General features: G+C 46.1%; 1 protein-coding gene across 2 annotated transcripts in view; it reads right to left on the reverse strand.

Moving 5' to 3' along the window:
- The window catches only part of KMT2A (lysine methyltransferase 2A), a 79,887-nt gene extending 69,016 nt beyond the window's left edge, over window positions 1-10,871 (reverse strand). For both annotated transcript variants that reach the window (XM_040631170.1, XM_040631169.1), the window contains exon 1: window positions 10,440-10,871. In XM_040631170.1, the coding sequence (XP_040487104.1) occupies window positions 10,440-10,871 (432 nt within the window). The remainder of the gene's footprint in view (window positions 1-10,439) is intronic.
- Window positions 10,872-11,266: the final 395 nt, after the last annotated feature.

The following is an 11,266-nucleotide window of genomic DNA, read 5'->3' on the forward strand; positions in this document are numbered from 1 at the left end:
GGACCCGTGGGGCTGGAAAACAGCTGGTTACCATTCATTCCTAAGAATGGACCCTTTCATGTCTTTGGAAGAGTTATTAAGTTGCCTCTTAACCTTTCATTCTCCCAAACTTTCCTCACAGGACTGACTTCCAATCATATAATCATCTTTTGAGTCTCCTCAGAACCGCCTCCAACGTCTCCTCATCCCCTTTAAGTTGAGGAACCTAGAAATGGAAACAACACTCAAGTAAGGGGATGGTCAGCGCTGGCATTATCTACATAAAAGATGATGGCATCCTGTCAGGACACCTCAACACCACTTGTAAAACCCCACTCAGTACTATTACAGAAATGTTCCTCTGCTACACTTGAGTTAGTTTACCTTTTTTGTTTTTTTTTTTAGAGATGGGGGATGTGGGACAGAGGGAGAGGGAGAGAGAAAATCCCAAGCAGGCCCCATGCCCAGTGAGGAGGTGATGGAAGACTCTCTCTCACAATCCTGAGATTATGACCCGGGCCAAAATCAAGAGTCGGATGGATGCTTAACCCACTGAGCCACCCAGGAGCCCCAGTTCACTATTTTAAAAAAATCACTTACAATTCTCCTGCTACTAAGTCTTGTACAACATAACAGCTTCTGTAACGCTGTCCTTGCAAGATATTCCTAAAAGTTGTACGTGTATCGGATTTTCAATTCAACAGATACTCACTGATCACCTTCTGCACGGAAAGTCACCACTATAAACAATATAAAACACAAATGGTGACTTAGAAATGGTCCAAGTCTTAAGGAAATCACAATCCAATGGTGGAAGACAGACACATTCAAAGGTATTTACATCAGAGGCTCAGTCGGTTAAGCATCCGACTCTTGATTTTGGCTCAGGTCATGATCTCAGGGTCATGAGATCAAGCCTCATGTCGGGCTCCTCGCGAGGCATGAAGCCTGCTAGGGATTCTCTCTCTCTCCCTCTGCCCCTTCCCGCTCGCATGCATGCTTTCTCTAAAAATAAACTTAAAAAAAAAAGTATTTACACTATAAGGTAACCTGGAGTAAATTTTTTTAAAGGTAGGTATTAAGTACAATAAGAAAACGGGAAAGGAGAAGTTGAATTTCCACTAGCAGTGGCATCTGTAAGAGCTTCTTGGTAGAGGGGATCTGGGATCTGAGCTGAGCCATGAAAGATGAATGAGCCAGAGGCAGGGCAAGATGGGAAAGACTTTAAGGCAAAGGAGAGGCATTAGCAAAGCTATAAAGGCAGGTACACACAGCCCATGGAGAACATCTAATAGACTGGTAGCCCAACATGGTTGAAGCATGTAAGTGAGAATGTGTGTTCAGGAGATAATGTTCAAAATGCAGAAATGTAGGCCAGCTAGATTATGAAGGGCTGAGAATTTTAAATCTTATTTTATATTCAGTGGGGAGGCAAAGGGTTTTAGGAATAAAGTGACATAATCAGATCTATATTTAAGAAAACCACTGGCAACAGTGTACATAGTGAAAAGGCAGGCGGGGAGACGGGGTAGATTATGGTAATAATCCATGCAAAGGTACTGGGAGTTTCAAGTAGGATGGTAAAAACAGAACAGCAGGCACAGATTAAACACTGCAACAGTATCACGGACAAGCCTCACAAACTGACTGGAGGGGGTGCAAAGAAAAAAGAGGTGAAGATAGTGACAGAGAGTATGACTGAGCGAGCTTTCTGATGGATACGGGTTTAGATTCGAATTCCAGCTCTGCTGCTTACTTGCCATACGACTTCAGGAAAACTATCTAGCTTGCCTGTGCCTCAGTTTCTTCATCTGTAAATGATGGGGTGTATTCGGCGTTTTTTTTTTTAAGAGAGATAAAGCAGAACTGTATGTCTCCTCCTCAAGCAAACTACCCTCTACTGGTATTCTTAAACCGTATGTGTTTTTGACTATTCTACTTGTGGTTCTTTTTTATTTCTCAAGCTAAGTTCCAACCCCCAGGAACTGTAACCTACAACTTAGCATTTCTTCTATAATTAAATTATTAATTGTGTTGATCTCTGTAGACCAACACTTAATTCTCCCCGTGCTGACACTTGAGAACAAATGTCAACTAGTTACCAAGTATAGACGAACGGAGCTGAACCTGGGGGCTAAGGACCATGAAGAGCCTCAGAATCGTTGCAAAGGATCCCCGCGTATTTAGACTCATACATAAAAAGGTAAGGGAAACTAGTTATCGAGATCCAGGAGTAGCAACCCCAACATAGCTGCCTTGGCTGTGATAACTATGCAACTCCTGGAAACACTGAATTCCTCGGTGTCCCACCTGCCTATTTACTGTCTTGTTCTCTTTCCTCCCTTTTCTGCCTTATCTCTAATTATGTTCTCATTGGACACCAGTGGTACCCCGTTGCTGAGATGTGTGGCTGGCCTTCAATTTAGTTACGCCTAGCTTACTAATGAACTTGACATCCAGACCCAAATCAAGAACATTCTAAAGTCAAGATTATAGCTCTCAAATAGGTATGTATGTGTACACATATACATGTATGTATCAGAGTAATAAAACCCAGTTATCTTGATGGAAAAAAATAAGATTATAGCCCTCGTGGCCTTTCAAACTTTGAGTCCTAATAATAATTAGGGATTCTTATGTACCAGGCAAATTGCTAAGTACTTTGCATGCATAATTTCAATTAAGCCTCACAATAATTTTACAAAGCTTGATTACTGCTAATTTACAAATGAAGAAACTGAAGCATGGAGAGGTTAAGAAACTTTTCCAAGGTCATTCAGCTAATAAACCAGGGAGCAAAGATTTGAACCCAGGCAGTCTAAATCCAGAGCCCGTGGTCTTAACAGCTTCTAATTACTGTGCTATACTATCTCACACTATTACAGATTAGATAATGAGATTCTCCCCATCCTTTATAAAGGTATTTATATATGCACAAATAAAAAATCCTAGCCGGAGAGATTACAAAAGGATTTCCTCATTAGCTGGGCTTAAAGAGATGATATCCACATGGTTTTACTGCTTATAATTAAAGGCAATAATCTAGGAACAATGTTGTATGTTTGCATTTGATCTAAAAATTAGTCAATACTCATGGATGGACAGAAGTTGAATGTAGACATGTGTAAATATTTATTCCTCTGGGTGTAGATATTTATTGTAGAGATATTTGTGATTAATTTCTCCTCCGTTTTCAGAACGGAGATAGTACAAAGGAGAGCTGGCTGAAAAAAATGTTCTCCAACAACACACCTCACAAGTAATACTACTCTCCTAACTCAAGACAGAAAGCCACAGTTACTTTGATGCTGTAAAAGGAGAATGAAACAATGATGCTTCAGCAAAGCACAGACCGTCAGGGTGGGATCTGGCTTCAACAGTTCCGATGTCAGACAAGTTCATGGCTCTGGCCGCCGAAAGACTCAAAACATCTACACCCAAGCATTCCAACCAAACACAACGACAAAAATGCAAGAAAAGAGATAAAATATATGAAAGAAACTCCAGCTCTAGAGGTAAATGCAAGTGGAAGAGATCCGCCCCACTGGTGGGACACAAGGCATTGCTGCAGTGATAATTAAAGGTAAGTTTTCTGGGGAAATCCCTTCGGTCTATTTGTCAAATAGAAAAACAACTACTCATTTCAAAGGAAGGGGAATTTTCACAGCCAGTGCAGAAAACTGTCAACTAACTCCTGCATTTGTATCTCTGTTTCTTTAAAACTAAAGCTCATTAAAGATGTCCAACATCTAAAAAGTGAAGCCAAGTTTGGCCCCTAAGAAGTTTTGTACTAATCCTACAAGGGGACTTCTATCATCCCAAACAACTACAAATCACACGACAAAATCCGCCTTTCAAATGTCTTAGTCTTCAAAAGGCAAACGTCTGGCAGTGGCTACAGCCTCATGGCCGGCTTCCCCTGGTGTGTAACCTGACAAGGTACAAAGCTCATTGAAATATTTAACAGTGGTGGTATGGATTTCTTTGGATAGGTCACGAAAAGCAGCTCATCCTTTTTAAAAACATAAAGAACCATTTTATGGGATGTCATTCCCTCAGTTCAAGTGTCTGTGCACTTCCTCGGGGCCTTCTCAGAGATCTTATTGAGGGGGGAAATGAAAAGGCCAACAAAAGGACCCCTTTTCTTTCCCTNATAATCCACCTCGGCCACAGGGCCAGTAGCATCCACACTGTCATAAATGCCAGCAATTAGAGAATTAGGCCATAAAACCACCCACTCAGGTATAAGAGCGCGGGCCTCCAGCTTTATTTAATGCATGCCATAAAGATCCTGTACTTCCTTCTTTCAGGCCTTCTTCACAACCAATGAAATGACAATAACAACAGAAAAGTAGCCCTTTGTCTGCCTGCCTCATACTGATGTGATCAATGAAACCATTTGGGCCCAGGTGAAGGATTCAAGATCCCTTTCTCCCAATAAAGACTATGTTTCCTCTAGCAGACCACATTTAGATCCAGTACCCGACAGGCTGCATTCTGAGCACTGGTATGATGGAAATTAAAGTGAAATGACATTTTCCAATTATTTTGCCTTCTTCTGAAACTACCGTAGAAGCCTAGCCAATTGCCAAATTTCTCAAGAAAGACTAGACCCTATAGGAGTATTCCTAATTAACTCAATAATTTCTAGAACCTCCCTAAGTCTTTTCTAATGAAAAAAGTTCATTCAAATCTCTAAGTCAATGTTCATTCAGTCTGATACAATTCAGGAGCAATCAATAATTTCATTTGATTATCTTCACAACCTACCAGTCCACAAAAATCACGAGTCTGTGATTTATTCCATGATAAAACTATACTTATCAAGCTTTAAAACAATCTAGGTAAGACCCAAACAAATACTTTTTCACAGTGAGCTCTTTCCTACTAGTGCCCAAGGGGTTAAAAATCTGATTAAAAATTACAGGTAGGTTATGTCAGACTCATTAGTAATTTAACCTTCCTTAATCCCTGAAAATAACATATGCAGACAACAGAAGTTGCCATCCCGGCAATCCTGGAATAAATTCCTTCCAAAGTAGTGACAGTCACATAGCTTCCCCCTTTCTCAAAGGTCTATGCCACTGGGCTCTCCACCTTGGCAGAGGAAGAATGGAAAGACAAGATATTCACAAAAGGCCCTACCGAAGGCCTTCAAGTGAAGTGCTAGAAGGAAACTGAAGTCCTGTGCCAACACTAGTGGAATGTGGGCAGGCACAAAGAGATCTTAATTAGGAGACCTACAATTAAAACAGTGAGCCTCCGAGAGAGAGACAGAGAGAGAGGGAGAGAGAGGCACTGCAGAGTGTTATATGCCTCAGAGCAAGCAAAGCACCCTCGCCACCCCCTCTAGCTACAGGGCAAGGAAGGCAATGGGTATGGAGTGGGACTCTACACAGGTGCTCTACGGAAGGACAGCTTCAAGGTGAGCAAAGATACAGAAATGGAGTCAAGATGGGAGCATTTTCTCTTCTCAACTAGTAATCAGAAGGCAAATCATTATTTTGTGAATGGTAATTTCCTACAAGAGCACTGTGCCTTCAGATCATTGAATGGAAGGAAGAGATGGGGACATGTCACATGGCTCGCAGTGAGAATGAAGAAGCGTTCTGAAGACTACATTTCTGATGCTCAGTATAAACCAAAGTCCTACATTCAGAGCCTATTAACAGCTGCTCCCTGCAACACAGGTACTGTCACTTTGGATTCATAAATTCATTAATGCACAGAACTTTCCATTTAAAAGCTCACACACCTAAAGGAATACACCACCTAGACTGAAAATAACTTCCCTTTTGTAGTCAGGAATCCACGACATGGAAAACGTGAAACAAATTTAATCAAGCAAGAGGGCCTCTCAACACAAGATGATTTGTATTTAAAATCTCATCTTCACTTTTCTTATAAATGACATCGGTCAACTCCAGCAAAGAACTTTTTCCATACACTTCAGTCATTATATTTTGTCCATACAATGAAAACTTTCCCACTAAGTTGAAAGTTCTCTTCCCAACAATCATGCCAATTAAATGGGCAATGTACAAACTAATATTAAAAACTACTGAATAGGCTCACCGACTCTGACTCTTAAAAAAAACTCAGAATATGAAGTTCTGACCTGACCAAAAAAAAATTACTTAATAGAAAAGAATCAGAATACTGGAGCAGAAAAGATTCATGAGCTAATATTTAGCCCGACCTTTTCATTTAACAGGTCAGATATTCAAGGTTAAAAGTGAATTGCCCAAGGTCCCATGACTGGTCAGTGACAGAGATGAGCGCGAGGAGAGCCCTTGCCCACTGACTTCCACTCTGAGCCTTCTTCTACTCCCCTTGTGTTCTCTGCTTCATTTTCCCTGTCAAGCTCAGGATTAGCTGTGAAGGCCATGAAAGAACAACTCCCCCCTCTTGGTACATGTGCCCAGTGAACATCCAAAACAAAACCAAACCAAACCAAAAACAAAATCACAGATACTCTCCAACTACCCTCTGCCTACAGGAACATCATCTTTTCTAGGCCCAACCAAGAGTGTGCCTTAGTCCACCTCAACTAAACTGCCATTTCAAATAAAAACAAAGAGAGACCAAGGTTGCCATTCAGTTTCCATTTATATCTACTGAAAATGTGCCACTTTGTGATCAGCGTGGAAATTTTGCTTTTAACATTTCGTGAGGTGGTAAGGAAGGGTAAGTGGATTACGGAATTAATAAACAAAGACTAGTTGCTGATACATAAACCACTTGTGGGGTTTATATTAAAAACAGCTCAAGTTCTCGTCAACAGAGAGGATGCTGTACCATGTTTATTTAGATGGCAAAGTATGGTGGCATTAACAGTACCGGAGACAATCCTCAGAAAAGTGGGACAATATGGAGGGGAAAGGGCAGATGAAGAAGCAGACCTCTGTGATTTCCTGCTGCACTCAGTAAAATCCAACTTAAATTCTACTTCGATTGTCACACAAAAAGCCCAAATAGAGGAGACCAGCAACACCTACATATTTTTAAAAATAATTCCATTCTGACAGAATTTGGTCATTGAAGAACTCTTACATGTAGCTGTTACCCAGAGATATTCAGTCCAAGGGAAGTTAGGGACCGCTGGCAATGAAGGACAAGTCTCCCATGGCTAAAGGAGTTTAAACAGGGAAGTGATCTGGAAGTTCTACCCCCTTTCAACTACCTGAACTTACTAGTTCTGTAAGTATTAACTTACATTTTGTTATAAACAAGTTACAGTCATTACTCACTTAAAGCAAACCAGAATTTAAAGAGGCTAGACTCATTTTCGGTCACAAAACCATTTCTTGATGAATCCAGACAAGACTTGATACAGATCTGTGAGTGAATTCTAAGAAACAATCTTTAGAATTCTGTAAGTATGCCAGCCCAGGGGAACCCTGAACTTCCCTTTTGGAACCTTATCATTGATTTGTGAGACTCTGTAACAAAATGCTTGGTTTCTACACTGAAAACTACCAGGTCAAAGGATCTAATCACTACTAAGTGATTTAGTCCTCAGCCATACTATGGGGTAGCACTAATCAACGAATACCATCAACCCATACCAAATTGCTTCCAACTACCACATAAAAAGCTTACCACTGGAACAACGGCTCATTCAAACCCAATTCAGAAAAATTACTGAAGTTGAATGTAAGGAGTCAACCACTCTTCTCAGAGTAAAGTACGTTCAGGCAAAAGTTTAAAAGAAAAAAACAAGAACAACATATTAATATAATCTTATTTGAATTAACTGCAGTTCCCTAACAGGCCTGACACTACATACTACTGCTCAGCAAAATAATGCCAGTGGATAAGGAAGTGTTAGCACCTGATTCAAACTTTAAAGGTGATTTGTCAAAGACCAACAGATAAAATATTCTGGTGCCCAGACATTAGGTCCCTGAATCCAGGTGGCTCTCTTTCTAACCAGTCTCTTGAAAAGCTACGATTGCAAGCTGTCAGCATAAAACTTTGCTTTTGAATATGTGATAACAACATTTGGCATGTGAACACTTCGTCCCTCGATAGAAAATACATAAGCATGCTAAACAAGAAGAAAATACGTCTCAGGATCCCCTTAAAATAGACTAACTTCTCCTAATACAGACTTTCTTATTATACTCAAATACACATGGGGCTAAAATTCTACATATAACCAGGCAAGTCTCAATTTCGAAAATAAGCAGGTAAATGAAATGTCAGTAAGTCTTTTTTTTTTTTTTTTTTTTTGCTGCTGTATCTTTTAAAAAAGCAAAATCAACTCACATTTAAGCACCAACTCCATGCAAGTAACCTGAACGGTTCAGTCTTTTTGTCATGTATGAGGCCTTTGGTTCTCCAACTACATGGGATCTGTGTTGTTAGCTTAAAAAATACAGAATTGGCCTTTCAAAAAAAAATAATAATCTACAGCAACCAATAAATAGTCTCAATCAACCCTGCTGACTGCAGCTGCCTTCTGAAGGCTGGGAAAAGGAGGTGGAGAGAGAGCAGAGAGAGGCAGGGAAGAGGGACGCTGCAGCTAGCTAGCTACACAGCAAGGAACACGCCCCCATCATGTCCTCCTTGCTCTGTCAGAAGGCGGGTTGTTGTCAGTCTCCTGATCAGGCTGCCTTAGAAACGATTTTAAAAAGGAGGCAGGAAGACTAACAACTAAAAAATGCCAGCTCCTTGAAAGGAGGGGCCAGGGTCTCTGGGACCTCCTCCCTCCCCTTCTTCCCAGGATCTTTCCGTATATCTAGAGGGGTGCAGGGCACAATAGGGGACAAGGGGTTTGCCCGGGACCAACGGCAGAGCACGCAGGAAACGGCTGGTTGTTATCTTTCCCTTTCTGTTTCAATCAAGAGCACTCCAGAGCAGCAACCCCCTACCCCCCCTTCGCTTCAGCCCCTAGCAGCTGCTCTTCCTCCTCCTAGCATCCCCCATCTCATTCTCCCCCCTCCCCTACAATTCAAACTCCCCCTTCTGCATCCAATGGAAAACAAATGCGCAACAACACTGGCTGAACCTGAACTCAACTTCCCTTCCCAGGGCAACTTTCCTTTTTGCTGAAGGGGGCTGAATAACGCTCATCAAGGCATCCCCATTCCTGACCCAGTACTAATGGGGAAGGAGCAAAGCTCTTGACCCCTTCATCCACCTCGGGTCCCCCTATAAGAATCAGAGAGATAACCCTAACTCCTCCTTCTAAGGAATAACTTTGCTTCACACCCCCCCCTTTCTCCCAACCAAAAGCAACCACCACCACCAGCGTAATAAAGTAAAACTGTCCCTTATCTACTCTCCTCACCCCAACCCTGCTTCCCCCACCCCTTCCAAGCCCCAGGATTGGCCTAGGAAAAGGTGGATCAATAGTGAAATGACGGAGAAGAGAAGGGCGGGAGGGAGCTAGGGCTGGAGACTGCGTGCTCTCAGGCGCAGTGGGTGGGGTAGGAGAGCAGCTGCTTCCCCTGGGAGGATGCTGCCCAAGTCCCCCCACAAACACCTCCCCTCGCAGGGGCCCCCTTCCCCAGAGCTGGAGGGAAAGCCTGCCTCCTCTCCAGGGGGAATGGTGGAAAGCTGCTCCTCTCTGAGCCTAGGGGACAGTGGACTATTTTCCTCTCAAAGATGCCACTAATCCTTCATTCTAAAGGAGGGAAAGGGTGGAGTGAAGGTAGAGTAATTCCCTGCTACCAGTAGGCTAGAAACTGTAGCTCTGTAAAATGGGGGATACAGACTGCTGTACGAGGAGATCACCGTTATCTCCAGAGGGAAAGGAGGGGAAGGGAGGCAAGGTGGAGAGGAAAGTAGATTTTTCCTGGCGGGGTAGGGAAGGAGGAGGGAGGATCTAGCTGCGTGGGGTGGGGGGTGGAGGATGGAGGGTGGAGGTGAAGGAAGGGGGAGTGGCTGGTAGTGCAGGGACCTGGCCCGGGGATGGGGCGAGGGTTCATCAGGTTTTCGGAAGCAAGGAGCTGGAAGGGACATCGGTCCCCAAGGGGTAGGAGAAGAACGTGGCCCTAGATGAGGCCATCACCCGAGAGATGCCCAAGAGGAAAACTGCCCCAAGAGTAAAACATCTGCCCAGAGAGGGAGGCGGGGATGTGGCGGGATCAGGTCTCTAGGAGGGAGGGAGGGAGGAATCTTGCTCGGATGAGGTAATCTGTGAAAGGGAGGAGGGGTTCAGTCCCGGGATGGGAAACCCCGGCGAGGGGTCTGTGCCAAGGGATTTGGGGAAGGGTCAGGGGAAGGAAGGGGGGGGCAAACGCCCTTAGCAAGATGGGTCCAAACCCCGGGGTGGGGGCGCCTGGGGGTCTGCACCCATGTACGGGGGTCCCAAGATGGGAGGGCCGTTTGCCCCGGGTCAGGGACCCCAGGAGGGTCCCGGAATTGGGATGCTCCACAATCCCGGATGGGGGAGGGGAGGGGGCTCCGCAGAGGGTCGAGACCCCGGACCTGGGGGTTCCTCGCCCCCTTACCTCTCCGCTGCCGCCTCCCCCGCCGCTCTCCCCAAACACAGCCCGGAACCGGCGCAGGTTGGTGCCGATGGCGGCCGAGACCTGCAGCGCCGCGTCGAAGCCCGGGCCCACCCGGAGCAGGGCCGGCCCAGAGGAGGCTGAGGACGATGACGAAGACGAAGACGAGGCGGACGACGAAGAGGCTGCTGAGGCGGCGGCCGCTCCCCCTGGAACCCCAGCCCCGCTGCTTCCCGCCGCCGCCGCCGCGGCCGCCACAGCCGGGGGGGAGGGGGGCGCCCCGGGGCCGCCGCCGCCGACCGGGGGCCCGGGGGGAAGCAGCAGGGCCGGGACGCGTTGCCGCGGGGCGCCCCCCAGGCCCCGGCGCCCCCCGCCGCCGCCGCCCCCGGTGGTCCCGGGTCGGGCGGGGAAGCGCCACCGACAGCTGTGCGCCATGTTCGCCCCGTGAAGTGAAGCAGCGAGAGGGAGAGGCGACAACACAGGGGGGCGGGGAGGCGGAGGGGGGGGCCGAGGGCCCCGGAACCTGCCTGAGCCACTCGGCGCCGCCCGGCGGCCTGCACCCGGACGGCCGCTATGCAGAGCGCCGGGCCGCGCCCGCCCGCCCCGCAATCTGTATAGCAGGCTCGGGCCTACGCTCCCGACGCCGCACCGCGGCTCCGCCAGGCCGAGGCCCGGGCCGCCGCCGCCCGCCCGCCCGCCAGCCCCGCAACCTGGATAAGTGCATGCCCCGCCCTCCGGGAGCGGCATTGCTGGGGAAAAGGAGGGGGGAAGGAAGTCCAGGAGCCCGACGCGGAGCGCGGGTTCCGGGGAGAGGGGGAGGGGGCGAGGAC

The sequence above is a fragment of the Ursus maritimus genome, unplaced genomic scaffold, assembly GCF_017311325.1.
Source record: "Ursus maritimus isolate PB19 unplaced genomic scaffold, ASM1731132v1 scaffold_16, whole genome shotgun sequence".
Lineage (NCBI taxonomy): Eukaryota > Metazoa > Chordata > Mammalia > Carnivora > Ursidae > Ursus > Ursus maritimus.